The sequence below is a fragment of the Marmota marmota genome, unplaced genomic scaffold (genome assembly GCF_001458135.2).
Source record: "Marmota marmota marmota unplaced genomic scaffold, marMar, whole genome shotgun sequence".
Classification (NCBI taxonomy): domain Eukaryota; kingdom Metazoa; phylum Chordata; class Mammalia; order Rodentia; family Sciuridae; genus Marmota; species Marmota marmota.
The window spans coordinates 7,796,658-7,821,404 of record NW_025999968.1 but is presented as its reverse complement, the minus strand read 5'-3'; the positions used below and the strand labels follow the sequence as shown (position 1 = coordinate 7,821,404).

Sequence of the window (24,747 nt, the reverse complement as noted above, 5' to 3'; positions counted from 1 at the left end):
GCTACCTTATATATATATATATATATATATAAATATATATATATATATATATATATATATATACTCAGATTGTGTCAAGATTAATTTTGAGTTTAAATTTGTACATGTTGAACTAGGTGTGAAGTTGAGGTACAGGTGATGGCAGGTAAGCAGCTGGATATACATCTTGTGATCTGGCAGAGAGGCTTAGGTTGAAGGCACAAGTGGTGAGTCATCTGAGTATGAATGTTAACTAATGTTCTGACAGAGAAAGAAATCGTCTGGGAAGAGAAAACTCAAGTAAAAAAAGCAATGTGGGATTTCAACAGTCCATGGTAATAAGTGGAAAAAGGTGAGTCTTCAAATGCTGGAGAAGAATAACTAGGAAGAAGGAATAAAATCAGAGAATCGGGTCTCAGAAACCTAGGAAGGTAATTGCACAAAAGCAGTAGCTATCGTCTTTAGTGTTTCTGAGAAGATAAATGGACATTAGACTGTATTTAGGATCATGAAAGGTATTAATCACCTAATAGGAACTGTGATGGGTGGCATTATGGAACAGAAAGAATTCAGACTGGAGGGAGAAGAGAAGTGAGTAAGAGACAAGAAAATATGGAAAGCAAATATTGACATGACTTTTAAGAAACTGGTCAGCAGTGATAGAAGGAGTATGCATGTTCAAATGAGGGACCTTGTTGGTGCTGTGATGGTGATGGTTTGAATTAATGCAAGACACTTGATTCTATGTCAAAGCCAGTGGGCAGGATCCAATTGAAAAGAAGTTTACACCATAGAGAAGATAAAGTAAAAAACCTGAGGTGTCTGAGAAGAGGGAGGCAATGAGACCTACAGCATAGGTAGTAGGACTATTCTGAAACAGAAAAAAAAAACTAGTCTTTAAAAATTATAACAGAAGGAAAGGAAAATAAGAATTGTGCAAATGACGAGGGAGGTGTTGTCTTATTTTCTCTAATATAGGAAACAAAAGAATCTTCAGTTAGAGAGAGGAAGGGATTTCACAAAAAGAAATTGGAGAGAGTTTGAGATAGTTAATATGAATAGAGGAAAAATGAGTTCACTTGGTATTTATATTTGCATTTTTCAGTCAATATTGAACAATTCATTGGTGTTGTGGTGTGGTTGTGAGGTGTCCCCCAAAAGTTCATGTGTGAGACAATGCATGAAGGTTTGGAGGAGAAATGATTGGGTTATAGCCTTAGCCTAATCAGTGAATTAATCCCTGATTAATTAATTGAGAGGTGACTGGAAGCACGTGGGGTATGGCTGGAGGAAGTGGTTCATTGAGGGTGTGGCTATGGGGTATATATTTTGTATCTGGCAAGGGGAGTCCTCCTCCCCACCCCACTGATTTCTGATTATTGTGTGAGCTGCTTCCCTCTGCCGCACTCCTCTGCCATGATGTTCTGCCTCACCTCAAGCCCCAAGGAATGGACCCAGCCTTCTATGGACTAAGACCTCTGAAACTGTGAGCCCTCAAATAATCGTTTCCTCCTCTGCAATTGTTCTGGTCGGATCTTTTAGTCACAACAGTGAAAAAAACAATTGGAGTATGGTATTGAAACTGTAGTGGAACAATTTGCACTGTGACTTTCTCCAGCAGTACCTGGCTTCTTGGAACTGGGCATTTAAAAGTACATAGTTGGCCAGGCATAGGGGCTCTGGTCTATAATCCCAGCAACTTGGAAGGCCAAGGATCAAGAGTTCAAAGCCAGCCTCAGCAACTTAGTGAGACCCTGTCTTAAAATGAAATACAAAAAGGGCCAGGGATGTGGTTCAATGGTTCAGCATCCTGGGGCTTAATCCCCAGTAACAACAACAACAACAAAAAGGTGCATAGATGGGGGCTGGGGTGTAGCTAATTGTACATTGGACACAGTACTTACCCAGTGTGTGTGTGAGGTCCTGAGTTCAATCCCCAGCACACACACACACAAAAAAAAAAATGCATATTTTGGTCAGCCTTTTTAGATTACTAACAAAAAGAGGCATGAGATCTGGGATATTAACAAGAATATCACTGAAGTGATGAACTATGAATCTTAGCTGGATAATGAGGAAAGCAAAGAAAAAATATAGTTGATGATTGGGAGACAGCAGAGAGATCAACTTATTAAAAGATCCCAGGAGGTCAGAGAACAGTGGAGATAACTCTAGTTGCACAAATTGGAGGTAGGGTGGGGGGAAATGTTTGTAGGTTCGAATGCGTGATTTTGTAGGAAGAGAGAGCAGTTATGTGTGGTGACATAATCCAAGATGTGATTATAAGAATAGGTGGCTGAAATGGGATGGAGACCATTATGGAGATTATGATGGGACAACTAAGAAGTCAGGTAGGGGTAAGTCATCAAGATACAACTGAAATCATCCAGGATTGTATCAGGGTTTGAGCTAAAAAAAATATTGCAGTTGTGATGACAACATTTTCAAAGAATAATGGAGGATGATTGGGAGATTAGAGTTAGAGTCAATAATCTTTTTCTCTGAAAAACCCCATATTAAGTGTCTTAGGCTTTGGGTCCATACAGTCTCTTCCACAACTACTCAGGTCTACCATTGTCTTATGAAAGCATCTCTAGACAATATGGAAATGAGTGGGCCTGATGGTTACAATAAACCTTTATTTACAAAACCAGGCAAAAAGTCAGATTTATCCCACAGGCCATAGTTTTAGAACTTTTGGATTGGAGGATAAATTGGGGGGATTACATAATTTTTTTCAAAGCATATTACATATAACATGTAACAGTAAACTGCACTTACATATTATATTATGTATAATAATCCAAATAGTAGAGTGCTACAAATAGAATTTCATGAACTTTAAACAAATTAAGAAAAAAGAAATGTATTTGTGAATAGTCTTTTATATTTACTCACATATTTCCCACTTCCTATTCTCTCCAATTCATCTCATAAACTGGAGTCACTATTCGGTATTATTTCCTTTCAGCATGAACAACTTAGTTGAGTATTTGTTGTCTTAGTCTGTGTTCTGTTGCTATAACTGGATACCTCAGACTAGACAATTTATTTTTTTTTAAGGGGGTTATTTGGCTCATGGTTCTAGAGGCTGAGAAGTTCAAGATCATTGCACCAGTCTCTGGGATCTGGTGAAGGCCTTCTTGTTGCATCATAACATGGCAGAGGGTAACACATGGTGAGACAGAGCAAACACATGTCAGCTCAGGTTTCTCTTCCTCTTTTTACAAAGCCACCAAAACCTATCATTAGGATCACACTCTGATGATCGAATCTAATTTCAGTTGCCTCTAAAAGGCCACACATCCATGTACCATCAACATATGAATTGGGGAATTAAGTTTCAACATGAGTTTCAGAAGGGATATTCAAACCATGGTATTCATGTAGAGCATATCTGCTTAAAATGGATTATCTCAGTTTTTTTTTTTTAATTTGATGAGTAATTTCACTGAGTGTAGAATTCTTGGTGGGCTGTGTTTTCTTTTAGTATTGGGGGGGGGTGTTTGTGGTGTTGGGGCTTTGTGCATGAGAGGGAAGCACTCTACCAACTGAGCTATATCCCCAGCCCTTCTTTTAGTATTTTGAATGTCTTCTGAACTCTATTGTTTCTGATTAGGTGTAGGACATTAATTATATTATTGGTCTCGTACATGGGATGAGTTGCTATTTTCTGTTTATTTTATTTCACTTTGTTTTACTTGCTTAATTGCTGCTTTCATAATTTTTTTTTTTTTGTCTTTGGCTTTCCACAGTATGACTGTGATGTGTCTAGGTGGGTGTCTCTTTGTGTATATCCTATTCAGGTTTGATGAGAGTTTGATTGTGAAGATTAACGGTGGGGAAGCTTTTTTAAAGTAATAAAATGTGTGAAACTTTTGTTTTTTGTTTCCTCAAGAATTTGTTCTTTTCCCTCACTCTTTCACCTCTTTTTTCTATGATTCCTGTTATATATATATATGTTAGTCTAATTGGTAATGTCCTATATTACTTTGAAACTATTCGTTTTCCTTCAGTCATTTTTTCCTCCCTATTCTTCATACTAGATCATTTATATCAGTCAGTTTTCACATACACTGATTCTTCTTCAGATTTGCTGTTGAGCACCTCTAGGGAATTTTTCATTTTTGTTATTGACTTTTCCAACACTAGAATATTTGGTTAATTTTATAGCTTTCTGTTTCTTCCCTAAGATGACCTATTTATTGAGTCATAGTCATTATATTTTTCTTTAGTCCTTCTTTAATTCTTTGAACATACTTAGAATAAGTGTTTTGAAGTCTGTTAAATCCAATGTCTGGGAACACTGATTCAGTTGTAATTTGCTGCTTTTTTCCTGAGTATGGGTCACAATTTCCTATTTATTTCATGTCTAATAAATTTTTGGTTGAAAACTGGAAATTGTGGGTATATATATACATACATATACACACAGACAGAGCTATATAATAACACACATATATAAATAAAATTATATGTAATATATAATACATATAATATAGAATTATATATAATAACATATTTATATATACTATATATACACAATACATACAATATATGTATTATATAATACATGTTGAGTATGCATACAATATATTTACAATATGAGAGAGAGAGAGAGAGAGAGAGAGAGATACTAGTTTTTGTTTTGTTTTTTCAATTTTAGTAACTTACGTGAATTGAACTGTGTATCAGTCTCCTTTTCAGTGTGTGGCCACTGACATCTCTGCTTAGCTTTTTATACTAATTCTAATTTTTTTACTTTGGGCTCTGAGGAGTTCTCCCTTCATTGCCAAAGCACCTTTGTTATCCACTAATGATTTTGGCAAAATGTGTTCTCCGACATTTTAAGCCCATTAGGCTTCTATCCTCTGCACATAGATTGGGGCGGTGGTGGTGGGGGTGGAGGGGCGTTACAGGGTACTTTAAATTTGCACTCATTTATCCCTGCTCCTCTGGCTTCTCCGTTTTGCTAGGCTCTCTCAGGTCTTCCCTACTCAGGTAGGTGTTTTTCCAGTTTTTCAGAATGTGTGAAAAACTTATTTCAGCCAACCTATCACTATCTAATTTACAGGATCTCCCTGCTAAATAGCTACCTGGTTTGCTACTGCATAGTTCATTTTGTGCAGGGACTGAGTGGTTTATAAAGAACAGAAATTGATCATCTCACAGTTCTGGAGGCTGTGAAGTCCAGAAAGAGTCACTGGCATCTGGCCAGGGCTCTTTGGTTGTACCTCTGGAGAGGAGTCTGCCCCTTTTGGAAGAAAACCTGGATTTCCACACAGTTCCATGATGGTCAAACTGTATTTCTCAATGACCAATCTGTGGAAGTAAATAAAGGAGCCATTGACTAGAAGACTGAAGAGTCCTACTGTTTTTATCAAATCCCTACAATTTTTTCAAGAAGAAATTCATCTGAATTTGATGTTGTCTTTGGTCAATTTCAGAACTGTGAAAAGGTTGCTTCAACACCTTTGCCCAGTTTTGTACTTATTCTCACTAACCTCTTTATTCCCCCATTACCAAAAATGCCCTCTTCATTTTGATACTTACATCATATCTTTATTTTAAAACGTGTTAATTACTATTCCCCTCCATATAATATTTTTATTCTTTTTAGATGTACTTGACAGTAGAATGTATTTTGACATTTATACATACATAAAGTATAATTTATTCTAATTAAGATCCTGTTCTGGTGGTTGTACATGATGCAGAGTTACCCCAGTCATGAATCCAAATATAAGGATATGAAAGTTATGTCTGATTAATTCTTCTTTCCTTCCTATTGCCCTCCCCCTCCTTTCCCTTCATTCTCCTTTGTCCAATCCAATGGGCTTCTATTCTTCCCTTCCCTGCCCTTCCTTGTTATGGGTTAGTATTCACATATCAGAGAGAACATTTGGCCTTTGGTTTTTTGATATTGGCTTTTTTCACTTATCATGATGTTCTCTACTTCTATCCATTTACCAGCAAATGCCATAATTTCATTCTTCTTTATGGCCAAGTAATATTACATGTGTATATATCCCACATTTTCTTTATCCATTCATCTGTTGAAGAAAAACTAAGTTGGTTCCATAGCTTGGCTATTGTGAATTGAACTGCTGTAAATATTGATGTGGCCATTTCACTGGAGTATGATGATTTTTAGTCCTTTGGCTATAGACCTAGGAGTGGGATAGCTGTGTCAAGTGATGGTTCCATTCCAAGTTTTCTGAAGAATCTTCATATTGCAGTTTCCTTGGAAAGCTGGGAATGGAACAACCATTTGACCCAGCTATTCCCCTTCTCGGACTATACCCAAAAGACCTAAAAATAGCATACTACAGGGACACAGCCACATCAATGTTTATAGTAGCACAATTCACAATAGCTAGACTATGGAACCAACCTAGATGTCCTTCAATAGATGAATGGATAAAAAAAATATATGGCATTGATACACAATGGAATATTATTCAGCACTAAAAAATAACAAGATCATGGCATTTGCAGGGAAATGGATAGCATTACAGCAGATTATGCTAAGTGAAGTTAGCCAATCCCTAAAAAACATATGCTGAATGTCTTCTCTGATATAAGGGAGTGACTCAAAATGGGATAGGGAGGAAGAGCATGAGAAGAAGATTACCACTAAATATGGAAGAGAGGTGGGAGGGAAAGGGAGGGAGAAGGGGAATTGCACGGAAGATGGAAGGAGACCCTCATTGTTATACAGAATACATGTATGACGATGTGAGGAAAGAAAAAAAAAGAAGTGTGTCACATTAGATTGGGCAGAGAGAAGTAATGGGAGGGGAGGGGAGAGGGAGGGGGGATAGGAAGGACAGCAGAATAAAATAGACACTAGTATTGCTGTATGTATATACATGTCTGTATAACCAATGTGATTCTGCAACCTGTGCACTCAGAATAATGAGAAATTATACCCCATTTGATTCAAATGTATGATATGTCAAGATCATTGTACTGTCATGTGTAACTAATAACAAAAAAAAAAGAATCTCCATACTGCTTTCCACAGTGGTTGCACCAATTTGCAGTCCCACAGTAATGTCTGAGTATACCTTTTCCCCCACATCCTCACCAACATTTGTTGCTTGTATTCTTGATAATTGCCATTCTGACTGAAGTGAGACAGAATCGCAGTAAAGTTTTAATTTGTGTTTGTCTAATTGCTAGAGACGTTGAACATTTTTTCACATATTTGTTAGCCATTCATATGTCTTCTTCTGTGAAGTGCCTGTTCAGTTCCTTTGCCCATTTATTGATTGGGTTATTTTATTTTTTGGTGTTAAGTTTTTTCAGTTCTTTGTATATTCTGGAGATTAATGCTTTATTTGAGGTGCAGGTAGTAAAGATTTTCTCTCATTCCATATGCTCTGTTCATATTCTTGATTGTTTCCTTTGCTGTGAAGAAGCATTTTAGTTTTATACCATCCCATTTACTGATTCTTGATTTTACTTCTTGCACTTTAGGAGTCTTATTGAGGAAGTCAGTTCTTACACCAACATAATAGAGAGTTGGGCCTACATTTTCTTCTAGTAAGCACAGGGTCTCTGTTCTAATACCTAGGTCCTTGATCCACTTTGAATTGAGTTTTGTGCGGGATGAGAGATAGGGGTTCAATTCATTCTGCTGCATATAGATTTCCATTTTCCTGGCACCACTATATAAATGGCATATCATCTGAAAGAGAAATAAGGAAAACTACCCCATTCATAATAGCCTCAAAAAAATAAATAAAATAAAATACTTGGAAATCAACCTAACAAAATAGGCGAAAGACCTCTACAATGAGAACCACAGAACACTAAAGAAAGAAATTGAAGAAGAAAATGGAAATATCACCCATGTTCTTGGATAGGCAGAATTAATATTGTCAAAATGGCCTTACTACAAAAGGTGCTATACAGATTTAATGCAGTTCCTATTTAAAATTCCAATAATGTTCTTCATAGAAATAGAAAAAGCAGTCATTAAATTCATTTGGAAAAATAAGAGATCTAGAATAGCCAAAGCAACCCTTCTTATAACATTTTTTCTTATTGTTAAACATAAATGCATGATCAACACTTATCACCAGCCTTTATGTAAAGCCTCTTCAATGGAAAGTGTATTCTATTAAAGAATCCTTAGGAAGTACCCAAAGAAGCAATATTTCCCTGAGTCTTGTATGATCCTCACATTTTTCTGTAGTCAATACATTAAGAGGTTAATTTTGCTAAATTTAAAATCTTTGACTCACATTTTCTTTCCTTGAGTGTATTAAATGTTACTTTATTATTTTCTGACATAGAATTGTTAGTCAAAAACTAACAACTATCCAATTTTTTCCCCATAGTTGACTTCATTCAATTCTTTCAAAAGAATATGGTTAATGTTTTTTATTCTATTTCTTACTTTTGAGATAAAATCTTTTAATATGTATTTTTCAGGCATTTCTTATTTAAAATTTTTTGAAATCATTTGTTGTTCTGTGCTTTAATTTTTTTCCTTCAGTGCCTTCTATATACATATGATTTATCTTTGCATAAAATTTTCTTCAAATCTTTTTCATTTCTTTAAAAATTAGTTTGTCACGACCCCTCGCCGGCAAGGGAAAACACGACACAGGATTCTTCTTTCAGCAGTTTATTCAGGCCTTGATTCAAGTATCATCTTCTAGCGACCCCCCGCCGAGCGCCCAAGCACAGCCTAATAAAGCCTCCCGCATACCAATCTTAAGCTGCCACGTGGACCTTTCTCATAGGATGGGAAGGGATTTCATGCCAATTCTCCATATTAGGAGTTGTTTGTCACAGGCCACAGTGGAAGCCCGCGCCATCTTCTAATGGCGGCCATGGTCTAATTAGAACGGCTCACCACATTAGTTATTATTAATTAATTTAGACATTTCCCTTATTCTATCTTTTCATTTATACTAATGCATTAACTTTTGTGTTTATGGTTTTTATTTTTCTCAACTTTTATCTTCCTTTCTGGAGTGATTTTTAAAAATTACTATTTCCAATCATTTTCTGAGTTGTTTCATCTATTATTGTGGTTTAGGTCTGGAATGTCCGACAAAGACACTTGTTTTGAAGGATTGGTTCCCCAGTGCAATGCTCCAAGATGGGACTTTAGGAAAGTAATGGGTAATGAGAGCTCAGATCTCATCAAAGGGTTAATCCGTTGATAGTTTCATAACTCAATGGACTATTAGGAGGTAGTGGAATCTAGAGGAGGTGGGCCTAGTTGGAAGAAGTAGATCACTGAAGGTGTACCATGGAAGGATATATCTAGTCCCTGGCCTCTTCCTTGCTTATTTTCTCTGGTCCTGGCTTCTATGAGATGAGTGACTTTGCTCCACCACACCTTCCCTGCCATGAAGTTCTGCCTCCCCACAAGTCGACAAAGATGGGGTGAAGGGACTATGAACTGAAACAGTGATCCAAAATAACTCTTCCCTCCTCTATGTTGTTTTTCTCAGTTATTTTGTCACAGCAATGGAAAGCTGACTAACACGGCCATCTGTTGCAAATATTCTTTTTCCAGTGGACTCACTGATTGACCTTTCCAAAGATTTTGCATAGCACATATCAGTTTTTAAATTTTAGTTCATTTTGAATGACAAGGCTATAACTTTATTTTGTGATCTTGTCTGCTAATATGTTCTCATTGTTTTCTGAATGTTATTTTGTTCTCTACCTTTTTTTTTTATTTCTTATAGGAGATCCATTGATGGATTGATTGTGGCACTCTACCACTGAGCTACTTTACCTGCCATTTTTATTTTGGGATAAGGTCTACCTAAATTACCAGGCCATCTACAAATTTGCAATCCTCCTGGCTCAGCCTCCCAAGTAACTGGGATTACATTTAGGATTATCACTGTTTCTGGTATCTTACAGTAGCTTTATAGATGATTCTACTTCATTCCTTTCTATTGTTCATGTTTAAGTTAAGTGCATTTTCACTATTATCATGGAAATGTAGGCCAAGCTAGCTTTTCTAGGATCTTCTGTGTGTTTAGAGCCTCCTTTTCTGATATTTTCAAGACAAATACTATGCCACTGGACTTTCTGACTGTACTTCCTTTGCTTATACCCCTCACACTTTAATCTAAATGGCCCCTTTTATCTCTTCTATTGGATCTGATCCATTTAATTTTTGTTAAACTTTATTTTTTAGTTGTAGGTGAACACAATATCTTTATTTTACTTTTATGTGGTGCTGAGGATTGAACTCAGTGCCTCACACATGCTAGGCAAGTGCTCTTCCTCTAAGCCCACAACCCCAGCCCTGATGGATTTAAGTTTGATTCAACTCCTAAGGATGTCTTGTCAGCACAAGTTGCATCCTGAGAAGCCTCATTTGCTCCAGCACTGGGAACCCTTTTCCTGTTTCTCTTGAAGACACTGATGATGGGGAGCCTCCAAATTCCCTTCTCCTTTTCTACTATGATTTTCACATCAGTCTGACTCTCTTTCCAGGGATTATCTGTTACTTGGAGATTGGGGGCATGGTTATCTAGTTCCAAAGTCCTTCAGAGGCATAGTTGATTTTCCTGTTTCTTTCTGCAAAGTTGCTAGTACCATTCTGGTCTAGTGCTTTGTCCCCACCCATTAAAGGGGGATATGTTGTTATTTAGTTTCTTGTAGATATTTTCTGTGTGACTTAAGTTTACTTTTTCTGTTTTTAGGGGGGTTTTCAATTATATATAAAAGGTTATGCTGTGTGTATTGTCCAATTTTCAGAATCCAAAGTTCAAAAATTTAATATTTAGTTATTTGAAAAATTTAAATTAAAAATAATTAACATATTGAGTATGTCTCATGGACTTCACAGTGTCTAGATTGGTACCTGTTTAAAATAAGTTTAGGCAAAACAATTACAATAATTTCAAGGATAAAATTTAACAGTAATAATGGTGGTATGAAATATGTCAAAAATAGTGATGTTATATACAAATAATTTCATCTGGAAATACTAATATAGATAAATTCTTTGAACAATAAGGGAGAGGGGTCTTTTTTAAAATTATGGAATTAGAGTCCATGGGTTTTGCATCTTTATATTCAACCAACCACTGGTCAAAAAGTATTCAGAAAAAAAAAATTGCATCCATATTATGTATAGATATCTTTCCTCTTGTCATTATTCTCTAAAAGTATCCTATACCAACTATTTACACATTATTTATGTTGTATTAGGTACTGTAAGTAATCTAGAGATGATTTAAAGTGTATGGTAGGATGCACATAGGTTATTTGCAAAAAAAAAAAAACCCACACATTTTATATAAGGGACTTGAGCATCCATAAGTTTTGGTGTCCCCTGGGAACTCCAAAACTGAATCCAATCCCCATTAGATGTCAAGGAATTATTACATTTAGAATTAGCTATGGAGAATAGAGTACTGATCCTATCTCTTGAACTTCAGGAATTAAAAAAAACTGTTTTAGAATACTGTAGGGAAGATATGCATAATTATCACAAAGACCTAGTTTCAATTAACAAACAGAGGAAAGAAATATTGGTAAAGAGAATAGCTGGCTTGGTGAAAGATTGAAATATAACAAAGATCTAAAGGCTAGATATAATATTCTTTTTTTAGGACATAGATTTTTTTATTTGTTCTAATTAGTTACACTAATTAGAATTCCTTTTTGACACATCATACATAAACGGAGTAACTTCTCATTCTTCTGGTTGTACATGATGTAGAATCACGCTAGTCATATAATCATGTATGCACAAAAGGTATCAATGTCTGATTCATTCTACTATCCTTCCTACCCCCACATCCCCTCCCTTCTCTTCACTCCCCTCTGCCTAATACAAAATACCTCTATTTTCCCTAGTCTTCCACCTTATTCTGAATTTGTATCTGCATATCAGATAGAACATTCAGCCTTTGGGTTTTGGGGATTGGCTTATTTTGCTTAGCATGATATTCTCCAGCACCATCCATTTACAAGCAGATGTCATGATTTCATTCTTCTTTAAGGATGAGTAATATTTCATTGTGTACATATACCACATTTTCTTTATCCGTTTCATCCGTTGAGGGACACCTAGGTTGGTTCCATAGCTTGGCTATTAAGAATTGAGCTGCTATAAACATTGATGTGGCTGCTTCACTATAGTATGCTGATTTTAAGTCCTTAGGGTATAAATCAAGGAGTGGGATATCTGAGTCAAATGCAGATTCCATTTCAAGTTTTCTGAGGACTCTCCATACTGCTTTTCATAATGGTTGCACCAATTAGCAGTTCTACCAGCAATGTATGAATGTACATTTTTCCCACATCCTTGCCAACATTTGTTGTTACTTGTATTCTTGATAATTGCCATTCTGACTAGAATGAGATGAACTTCCAAGAATTATGGAATAATTCTTGGAAGTTTTATATGGAATAATATAATGTTATAATGTTCTTAAATTGAGAAATATTCACTTTTTAAATATACACTTGGTGAACTTGAGTATGCTCATACTCATTTACCTACCAATTATACTTCTAAAAATTTATATTACGCAGCTAAATCATCAAATAAGGCTTATATAGATATAAAAGTGTAAGACCTTTAGGTTATTAGGATAATAATTTATTCTCATTTGTAAATTATTCTTTGATGTGATTCTGTCTTAATCATAAGGGTACATGCTTGTGTATAAAACTTTCCTGAAAGGAGAGACTATAGAATAAATATGTGTCTCATAATACCTTCTAAAATGAAAATAATTCATGACAAATCCTCTCAGAGTTTTCTTATATACTTTTCTGTATCATCCGATTGTTGTTGAAGGAATATTTATAGACTCTAAAAAGATAGTTGGATATAAAGATAGTAAAAATATCAGTGGTTTCCAGGGATTAGGGAACAGAGAAGGATGAATAGGCAGAGCACAAAGGATTCTTAAGATAGTGAAACCACCCTGTATGATACTAAAATGGAAGATAACATGTCATTATATATTTGTTAAAATCCATAGAATATACAACACCAAGAGTGAACCCTAATGTAAACTCTGGACTTTGAGTGATAACGATGTATCCTTGTACGTTCATTAGTAACACATGTACCACTGTGGTGGTACATGTACATGTACATGGGAACTCTCTGTACTTTCTGCTCAAGTTTGCTCTGAACCTGAAACTGCTCTAAAAATAATGTCAATTAACATTTTCAAAAAGAAATTACAATATGAATTTGAAGCTAGGTTATAAAGTTTTTATATTCTATCTAATTAAGGAAATGTAACCTGAAGACTAATGCACCAATTTGGGGCTAAGGCAGAAGAGCACATCAAATTAGGAGTTTCTCAGTGAAACTACCCTAACAGAATCCATAGTAATTTGGGGCAGATAAGCAACTCTGTGCTTCTCATTCCTCAGTCTTACCACTTTATGCAGTGAAGACTACGGTGGCTGCCTCTTCACTGCACAGGTGTACCCAGAGATAGATGAATCTCAATGCTAAGACTGTTTTTGTGTCGTCAATAAAAAGCACTTTATATGCCAAAGATCCACGTGTTTTCCACCTTGTGTTTTGTTGCAGTTACACAGAAAGAATGGAGCAGCAATCACACAATAGAAATAGAGATAAATCAGACTCTGGAAATACCATGCCTTCAAAATAACTCCTCGGAAATTTCGCCTGAGTTCACCTTTACCTGGTTGGTGGTAAGTGTTGCCCTTTTCAGTGAATAACTACAGTGATGTTTAATATTAATGAAGTAAAATGAATAGCAAGTAATAATAGAGAAATACTGGATGAAAGACATTCATTATGCCAGCGGTTGGGGAGGGCTGGCAAAGGGAGGGAAGGACGCTAAGACTTCCTCTAACTAGGCGAGCGCCCAGTCTATGAATGCAGCGGATTTAGAAATTTACTTCTAAATGTTAATTTCTATTTCAAACCATATACCAGACCATGGTTACAGAGAGAACAGAGTTGTTATGGAGAGGAGCCACAACCAGCAGGAGCTGCTCTCACAAATATTTATTTTACAAATAACATATGTAGAGATATAGACTCCCTTTCCCCAGAACCTGTAGTACCATGTCCTGGAAAATATACAGCATTGCTTCAGATCAGGGAACACAAAATCTAACGCTTATAAAATGTAAGTAGAATGTGTACCTGAGAGAAACAGGCCACGTGTCCAAAATTGTTAGTGGTCAGCTCTATAAATGTCACAGGGAGGGTCCTACAAGTCTTCTAATTACCAAGTCTTCTAATTTAAAACAAAAAATCTTTATTTTTATGAGTACTTTTCCAATTAAAAAAAATAATGTGTAGACTGGCAAAACTGGAAGATGAGTGAACAGTTAACTCATTTTTACTCTTTCACCCCTTTTTTCTATATATTTTTTTGGGGAAGAGATACTCAATTAGTGACCTTGTACTCTCTCATTCCACTCCCTGAATAATTTAATAATATTGTATGTATCAAATAAAAATTATTTAATAAATTGCTTCACACTAAAAAAAAAGTGTGTAGAGTAAAAATAAGTACCAGTCTGTGATTTTGATGAAGCCATTTACTAGAATATCCTAAAACATAAACTGATATTTTAAAAAATTATTTTGAAATCATCAATTAAAAATTTTACCAAGTTATCATATTGGTAGTCATGGTTAGTTATTTGTTAGGGTGCTTATTATATCCTGTGTGATGTCTAAATTCTCCCACTATTTTTCTCTACTTGAAATATTATAAAATTCCTGTATACAGATATTTATCCTTAAAGATCCATAATTCAATTGGTCCTGACCCTTCCCATGAATGTGCTGTTTATACATTTTGTCTGCTTTTGTTATTTTATCACTAGTTTGCAATATTATTCTGCAACACCATGACATTTTGTTTTAAAAATTACAATGCAATTTTGAAACTAAAATTCTAGTTTCAAATGGAAATTATCATAGTTTTATCTCAAAATAAGTAAACAAAATCAGCATGATGATAGTAATAAATATGAAAGAATCAGCCATTCTAACTTTAAGCTAACCAAATTAATACAACCAATACTTGGTTAATAGCCAGTTATTAACCAATATGCAACTGCTAATCAAATAACAAGGAAATAACACACTTATAAATATGACATAAACCATGATATCAAGACTCATATAATGCTGGATAAGGTGGCACACACCTATCTATGATCCCTGAAGCTCAGAAGGCTGAGGCAACAGGAAGGTGAGTTAAAAGCCAGCCTCAGCAACTTAGTGAGGCTGTAAGCAATCTAGTGAGATCCTGTCTCAAAAAATAAAAAAGGGTTGGCGATGTGGCTTAGTGGTTAAGCACCCTTGGATTCAATCTCTGATACCAAAAAAAAAAAGAAAGAAAAGAAAAGAATCATATAATGAGATATTCATTTAGATGATACAGAATGTTAAGCTTTATTAAAGTTTACTGACTTAACATTAATTTTTTAGATCATCATCAAAATGAAAACATAATTTAAAAATTCTATAAAACACATAGGTTTCCATGACAGTAGAAGCTGGCACAGTTTTTGAAAAATACTATGATTCACATGATTGATTATTCACAGTACAAGTTACCTACATTTTTGTGAACTTCCTTGGAAACAAGGCCCTCTGTATAAAAAGATTTCTCTAAAGACCTACTAAATCCAAATTAATGAACTTGTTCAGCACAAAGATCTCAAAGTACTAACTACCAATAGTTTGCCCTATCCAAATAGTTTGGATAGTCAGTAATCTGACAATAAAAATATATTCTAAAATAATTTTCCCATAAAATCCTAAAATTTATAATACCTTTGTCATCTGTCAAAAACCAAGTTTTCTACTTTACAGGATTTGATTTCCTAAAGGTGAGGCTACCCAGACTTTATGCCTTATCATCAGTAGCAGTGAATTGTTCTTTATAAACATGTCACCATGCAGTTGTTAGGAAAAGATTAAAGGTGGAGATGATCTCATGAGGATAGACACCTGCTACACCGAACATGATAGTAATGGAAATTCATTGTTTGTACCTTGCTTACATTATTAATATTTTCCACCAGTACAGCAAAACATTCCTCACCTAATTATCACAAATTTGCTCTCAATGGGGTCTGTTTAAATTGTACCATAGAGATTTTTGCTGGCCAGTAAGTTGAACTGTAGGGTTCTGGACATATCTCATGGATGTGTAGCCTGTTTTCCTAAAGCAAACACAATGGCTTCTATCAGCGTGTCACTTTCCTGTGACTCAGTTTCTCCAGGGTGAAAGCTGCATGGCTCACTTCAAAAATCCTTGACAGCTAGTGCCCAGAGCAAAGGTGCCTAACAAATATACAAGACATAACTATCAGTCCTCTTTCCCTACAGCTGTATTCATTGTCCTCATATTAAATGGATAGAATTCATGCTATTTGGTTCGTTAATCAGTGGCAAGTCATTCAGTATCAAAAACTAGATCATTGATAAGACTATATAGACATTATCTTTGAATCCTGTCAGGACATTTAGAATAAATGAGGGCCAGAGAAAGTGCACAGAAGGTCACATAGTGAGTAGGTGAATCCTAAACACGCTGTCACTTTAAAGACTGCATAGACAACTAGAAGAGGCTTTTTGAAAGAAACTTTTTTTTTTTTCAAAGGAAACATTGGGCCGGCTAATGTGCTGATTAAATTCCTACTGTGCATTCCCTTTTTAAATGTCAGAATCTATTTGCTCCTCTGATTGACATCAGTGCCCCAACTGTGGATGATTATGGGATTTAGCAAGTCTGATATGAAAACACCCAGTGTCCTTATATTAGGGAAAACCTGCAGCTCTTGTGTCATAACTGTTGTATGTCTTCCGAGAGCACAAATAGTCCCTCTAATCCATACTTTAGATCTTTGATCTCTTCCTAAACTAGAAATAATGATAATATTGATAAGCTAATGGTTCTTATAAACAAAAGAATATGGCTTTGAATTAAGGGTCAAAAGTAGAAATGATGAAGATGAGGTCAGGAGGGCAGAAATCTGCTGCTCTGAACACAGTATTGCTCTGGGAAGCTGTCCGCACATGCTTTGTTAAATCCTGGAACAATTCTACAAATTCAAATTATGTAGGTCACTAGAAGAAAAGAGTTGTGTCTTCTTGCACATTGAATTTTATAAAATCTAATTAACTCAATTATGACCCTCATGGGACAAGTTATTATTCGAATTCTCAACATCATTAAGAAAACCTATTTGCTATATGTACCTGATCCCCTGCTAGGTCTGTGCTAAATGGAGCAACTTCTTTGCATTTTGGAAAGCTAAAATTTCAGGATGGTGACTACACTGAAATAAACAGGCATCATAGTGTATCTAACACTAAACTATCATGGGATGCTTTAGTTACTTGATTAAACCCAAAAGGGTGAGGCTTCAGTGGAAACTGGGGACCTATGTGAATGGTGGGGTGATCTATAAGAAAATATAGAATATGCATGTTTAGATGGGTTGCAGTTGGTAGATATTTTTCCCACTTTCTGTACTGGGCACAAGGGAAATTCTTCAGGCTGATTCTCAGAGTTTCTTAATACACTATAATATTCCATTTTCATTCCAAACTGTCATCCTGATTTCCCACAGCATAAATTTTAATTTAATCCAGTAAACATATGTGAACCTATTTTGAATGTTAGATCCTTCAGGGATAACAAAATTATATTGGACATATTCTCTACCATGACACACACTTTTAATAAAATGTAAAACATATCTGTATCGGGGGAAGAGAGTTTGATTCTGCCTAGAAGAACCTGTGAAATCTTGTTAGAAAAGGTCATGTTTGAGCTGGATAATTAAAGAACAGTTGAGTGGCAAAAGATAGGCATATACTGACCCAAAATCCTGGGACCTGTTACCAACAGGTTGGTGGTACACATGGGGAAGGTGTTGAGGGCATATGTGTACCCAAAGTCAGTGTATTTCTTTGAAATCTTGAAATTTCTTTGAAATCATGAAAAGAAAGACAGGTTGTTTGAAATCCAATGAGTTCAATATTAGCAATAAAGGCACATAACTAAATCCTAGATGCTTACATATATTTATAATTTTAACTGCAAATGCATCTTTTCATCATGTTCCTCTTTAATATTTGTGTTATTTTTAATTAAACAAAAAGCAAAATGAAATTATAGACAATGGTTTCTCATGCTATGGGAAGCCTCGCTATTCAGAAACAAAACAAAACTCATTAGCTGATGGCAGCTGACCCTGTTTGTCTTTGCCACATACAAAATACAGTGTGGCAGCCAAACTACAAAGTGTTAACAACCAATAAGATGATTAAAAAATATCTTTCTGGTGCTCTGGAAAATAGACGTGGAGAATTTTGCAGGCAGCCTTTTGTCAGCACTGACAGGATGGGCAATAAATGGAGGAAATGTGAAGATAGGAAAGAGATTGGAGATAAAGAAGCAGCAATCAATGGAGTCTTAACAGCAGTTATGGAGTGAGCTCTGAGCACCCAGCGCCTGCCATATGCTGTGGTCAACACAGCTGGCTCCAACAGGAAGCTGGCTCCAGGCAGCTCAGGCCAGCCCCGAGACCAGATAGCATCACCAAATTAAATAGTACCAACATCCACTTCTGGACTAAAAATTCTGATCCTAGAACAAAATTTGAAAAGCCTCAGTGAATGATTTTAGGATTTGTCAGATCTTTAAGAAACATGTAATAGCAGCTTTCCATGACTCAATATGACACTTACCCGTCCTCGTTGTGCTAATTATTTTTTCAAATTCCTGTACATAATTTAGTTATGTGTTGTTTTAGTCAGCTTTTTTGGTGCTGTGACTAAAATACTGTGACAAGAACAATTAGAGGAAATAAAGTTTATTTGGGGTCTCACCGTTTCAGAGGTCTCAATCCATAGATAGCCAGCTCCATTCTTTGGGGCTTTAGGTGAGGCAGAACATCATGGCAGAATGATGGGGAGGAGAAAAGTAGCTGGGGATATGGTGCCAGGAAGCCAAGAGAGAGACTAAGCTCAGCTCATAAATATATACTCCCAAGTACTGCCCCTCAATGATCCATCTCCTCCAGCCACACCCTACCTGCCTATAGTCACCACCTGGTTAATCCCCATTAGGAGATTAATTAACAGATTGGGTTAAGGCTGTTATAACTTAATCATTTCACCTCTAAACCTATCTGTTGTCTCACACATGAGCTTTTGGGGGACCCTTAATGTCTAAACCATAACATGTATTCATTCCCCTTCTTTGGGTCATGATTTTTGTTGTCTGTTTCTTGTGAATTTATTCATCTTCTCACTACAAGCAGAAAAGGCAAAGAATTCGCTCTACACTTTCGTGAGGCCTTATATATCAAAGTCATTAAAAGTATGACTTTTGGAGGGGAGTAGTTGTCTTTAAGCCCTGGCTCACCACTTACTCGTTGTATAACCTAAGGACTAGATTTAGGGTAAGATGAGTAAGGCATTCAACTTTGATGCCAAAATTTAAGGGATCACTAAAAGTATATTTTTAAAATAAATAATTAAAATTTTAACCTAGTTAATCAAGATAACTATTTTAATGTAATGTTTTTAAATGAAAAATCAGGGAAAATTCATGCTGAATAAATATCAAAAATTTTTAAAGTCACGCTTATTTGTTTTGAGATCTTGCTGTATGTAGATTGATCAAGGAATAGTATTTTCCCATCTGCCTGTGGTATCTGGGTCTTCATGGCCATCATGTCCCCCAATGACAGGTGTATAAGAGTTGACAGTAGTAGGATAACAGATTGAGCAATGCAGGACTTTACGATTGTCTTAATTTTTTTCTTCAACTATAACAGAAAACCCGAGATAGGTTAATTTATAAAGAACCAGAATTTATCCTCTCAGAGTTCTGAAGACTAGGATGTCTAAAAGTGCCATTGGTTAGGAACTGGTCTCTGTTTTCAAGATGGCACCTTGAATGGCTGCATTCTCCTGGAAAGAAGAAAATTGTATCCTCACATGGCAGAAGAGTAGAAGACAGAGAACCTTCTCCCTCAAGCCCTTTTCTTTTTCCTCCTCCCCATCCTGCAGTTTTGGTGGTCAAACCGAAATGCTTTTGCCTGATAGGTAAGCTTTCTACTACTGAACTACACCCGAAGCCCACTGCAAGCCCTTGATGTAGCAACAATAACTCATTTGTGAGGACAGAGACCTCCTTACCTTTCATTAGGAGTCACCTCTTAACACTAGTGCATTGGGGATTAACTTTTGGCATGAGCATTCAAACCATAGCACTGACTCTCCAAAATTCCTCCATATAGCCAGACCTGGGCTGCATGTTCATGAAATCATAATTGATCACAGGTGAAATTAGAGAGCAATGAGCTTGTATTATTTATGATCTATTAAGTGGCAGGACTAGAATAGGTGTATTCTGTGCATTAACGAGTGAAATCTGTATCGCCACCTAAAATGTAAAGATCTGCCAAGGGATAAACCCATAAATTTTTAGAAATATTTATTAATATTTTTTAAGTGGGCAAAATTTTCCTTGAAGAATGGAAAAAGAAAAGAAAAAACAGGTAGATGTAAAGACTCCCTACTAGGAGCCCTACCAGCCTGTTTCCTACAGACCAGGTTACCTGAGAACATTATCAGGAAGAGGTTGAGGGATGCTATGTGATGCCTAACACCAAAGGTGATTAAAGAAGGCCTCTTTCAATCAGCAAACCACCCCACTCCTATAATCTACAACTTATATAAAGGAGTCTGGTTTTCTGGAATTTTTTTTAAAAATTTCTCCTTCTAGATAGAAAAGGTTGTTTTTTAAATTATTTTTATGATTTAGATTTTACTAATACATGTTTCTTTGAAGCTTATTTGTCCCTGGTTCTAAGCATCCCTGCTTTGAAATGCTATGACTTAAGTAACCTATGTGTTATTTAATTAAGTTACAAAACCTCAATTTATTCCAGGTTATTTAAAAAGTACAAATAAAATTGGGGAAAAGCTTTGCATGGTGCCTAGACACAGTAAGTACTAAATAAATTCAAGCTCTAACTAATGAGAATATAAAATTTTAGCAGTGGTCATATCATAGTAGTATTATTTCTTTGTTTCCCAGCTTTATGCATTTCATTATTTTTTTCCACTCCTCCTCCTATTCACTATGTGAAGGTGGCCACTCACATGCAGGTTCTTGTCATGGTCCCTTTATATCTAAAAATTTTAGAATCTCTCAGGATTTCCTTATGTTGTAGGTTACAGAATGCTCTTTGCAGCTGAACTCCATCTTTTCCAGTGAAGGAACAAATTCTTTCTCTGCAACAGTCAGCTTCCCGGTTGGGGGGGGGCGGGGGAAACAATAGGAAACAAAACCTTTGGATATGTTGGGTTTTATTTACTTTTCATATCTTCTCTATAAATTAAATCACTGGAACATAATAAACACCCTGCTACATAATAAAGGCAAAAGTAGTTTCTCTCACCGGTCTTCAACCTCAGCCTGTCACAACCCTTCTTCCTCCAACAGAGTGACAGACAGAAATGTTTCAGATGACAAGTCATATATTAAATAACCAAGAACATTTTAAACTAAAATCCTTACAAAACTGGTCCTATGCATAGATAGGTTGTAAAAAACGTGTCTCAAGCTGAAGGCCTGCAGAGGGAGCCGGCTTCCTTAACTATTGGCTCCAGATCAGTCATGCGGAAGAAAATACCTTTGTTCTCCTTTGTTGGCAGGGCTACACTCTTGCTCCCTTTGATCTTCTGGTGGCTTTCTTCATTAGAAAGACAGCAGCACAGTCTTGTAGGACCTTCTTTATGTAGATCCAAAGGTATGCGCATTTGCTTTAGGGGTGGGCTTTAGCAGGGTGTGAGTCTTTGCAGGCAATGCAAGGTTGATAAAGACCCTAGCCAAATTCAGCTAAAGAACTGTCTTATATAAGAGGTTCTACTAGATATATTCTGGACCCACATAAAAACTAAGATGTCTGCCCATTCTTTAATTTACTCGCTCATTTGGCTTACATTATTTCTTCTCTCTCTCTCTCTCTCTCCCTCCCTCCCTCCCTCCCTCCCTCCTTTTTTAAAAATCTGAACAGGGCCTCTTTTGCTCAGGTGACCCTCCTGCCTCAGACTTACAAGTAGCTGGAACTACAGGCACAGACCACCACACCCAGTTTCTATATCATTTTTAAACTAGAGGTTCCAAGTCAGAGATCTATGCAGCATTTCCCCATCAAATGCATTCCTATTGACCTCTCTCCATTTTTCCTCCTTCCATTTCCCCTGTTAACTAGGATTCATGTGTTGTTTAGAGTTAGGCCAGTGGTTCTCAGCCCCAACTTCCCTGAGCATCCTAAAAATATGCCCCAGCCTGAGACCATGCAAATTGAATTAGAATCTCTAGAGAAGGAGCTTGTGCTTCAGAGATTTCAAAGCTGCTTGAGGAGGCTGAATTACACTAATGAGGTCTGAGCACTTAATCCTTCCTCTCTCCTTGTTCCCCTCAAGAGACAGGACAGTTAGTAGGCCCACTTACTGACATTGGCCAAACCTGTGATACCCCTGGAAGCTTGTTCAAAGAAATTCTGTGTAGGGAAACCGTAATGGGAGTTTTTCTTCACAGATCCAAGACAGGATATGGAATAGAGGAATCAAGTACTCCAAAAAGACTCTGACCTCTCCTATCTATATAGCCGCTCTTCCTGTATCCTCTTCAAAGCTAGCACAAGTAGAGAAATAAGGGCAACTGGACTAGGACCATGACTGGGATGAGGAAAATAAGTGAAGAGTGGCTAAAGAATGAATTTAAGGAGGTACCCCTCACTGGTCCTGGTCTCAGGGTCTTGCAAGTGAGTTCCTCCTTAATTCTGTGCCCTGTTTTTTTCTCTTTTCCTGGTTCTAGTCCTGGATCTAAGCTAAATGATGCCTTTCCTAAAGGAACTTTGGAAAGAGAGGGTGATTGTAATCACCCAATTCATGTTTGACTTAATAAGCAAAACTGATAGAGTCATCACAGCACATTTTTGCATTAATATTTCCAAGCTTCATAAATGAGAATTAGAATCTGTTATGAGCTCCCTCTTTTTACCTCCTCAAATCTGTGCAGTTTATGGAAGGTTGTGAAGGGGAAGTTCTCACTAGAAAAGCAGTCTCAATTCATGTTAGGAGAGGGCGACAGTAGTTTCAATTGAAAGTTAAATGTAATAGTATTTTCTCTTATAACCTATTAAATACCTGACATTTTTAATTCTTCATTTTTTCCTATCTATTTTACAGCAAATAAATTAATTAATTCTTGTGAAAACCCTAATTTGGAGCCAACACAATAACTGGTAATCTCTTTTCTCACCAGGAAGGTAATGGAGCTCAGGAAACTCTCATCCAAGATCACCACATCAGCAGTTCCACGTCTTTTAAAGACAGAGTGAAGCTCTGTGCTGACCACAGACTCTGCCTCTCCCCGGTCCAAATCCATGACGATGGTCGGAAGTTCTCTTGCCAAGTTCGACTCAGGCCTGGCAAAATCTTGAGGAGTTCCACCACAGTCAAGGTTTTTGGTAAGGGTTTGTGCTGTCTGGACTACTCGCTGCCACCCTGCATCACTCTTCCCCTAAATAGGAAGCTCCCTCTTATGTTGGATTGCAGCCATTCCAGGGGTGACCTCTGAAGCTCTGTTTGCCTTGATCTTTACCATTCTTGCTGGGGGTGGGAACAAGGGTAAGAAGGCTAAAAAATAAGTATTCAGTGAATAGAATAAAATACAGAAAACCATATATGGGTCAGTTTTCTGCTGATTAATACCTGATTTAACATCTTAATGTTTCCTAAGGATACTGGACATCTCCAATTGCTTAGTTGTCTAATTATCCCAGTTGCTTGCTGCAGATAAGGCCACCATGAGAAAAAAGAAGGTACTAAACAAAGCTCTGGACAAACTCAGCAGGAGCATTCCCCACCCCATCCTGCCAGGGTCAGTGCTTCCAGTAAATGATCCTTCAGGCTTAGCTCTCTGACCCTGAGTTCTCAGGAGAAGACAGTTGAGCTATGAAATCTACTGTGGCCTCACTCAAAATGCAGAGACTCTGCAGGGTGCAGTTTTAACAGAAAAATGTGAACATTCTAATTTGTCCTGTGGTGCAAGGAAATATTAAAAAACAGAGGCACTTGGCTCTGTATATTTTTTCAGTTTTGTAATCAAGACCTGTGGTTTTTTTAAGAAATATTTTTTAGTTATCCATTGATAACCTTTGTTTATTTATTTATCTATCTATCTATTTATTTATTTATTTATATGTGGTGCTGAGAATCCAACCCAGTGCCTCACTCAGGCTAGGCAAGCACTCTACCACTGAGCCACAACCCCAGCCCCAAAACCTGTGTTTGTTTAAAAAGTCATTCTTAAAGAAAGACAGCAAGAAAAGCAGTGATGTGGATGGACAATTAGTTGTTTTCAAACATGAAGTAAACAAAGAGAAAATGAGTTTATAAAACCGAAGGGCATTGACTGTTAGACTATTGCTCAGTTTTCTGCATACACTTGTTTTTATTTAGACTCTTACCATATTATTATGGGATATCAAAAAGAAAAGAGCATTTTTGAAGAAAGCACAAAACAGTCTGCAAAGACAGGAGCAGCAGCAGCCAAGACTTATTTAGTTTGATTAAATTCCTGGCTTAAAGAAGTTCCCTCTCTTTCCTCCTGCCGCTCCCTTCCCTCTCTCTCCAGGTTTCCACCTGGGTGGGCTAGGCAGCTACCACCTCATGATCAGCCTCCTTAAGAAGCCTAAGCAGTGCCCAGGGAAGAG

General features: G+C 36.6%; 1 protein-coding gene across 2 annotated transcripts in view; it reads left to right on the top strand.

The window, feature by feature from the left end:
- Window positions 1-24,747, top strand: part of Cd96 (CD96 molecule) — an 89,992-nt gene that overhangs the window by 7,365 nt on the left and 57,880 nt on the right. For both annotated transcript variants that reach the window (XM_015478538.2, XM_015478537.2), the window contains 2 exons: window positions 13,532-13,656; window positions 23,295-23,499. In XM_015478538.2, the coding sequence (XP_015334024.1) occupies window positions 13,532-13,656; window positions 23,295-23,499 (330 nt within the window). The remainder of the gene's footprint in view (window positions 1-13,531; window positions 13,657-23,294; window positions 23,500-24,747) is intronic.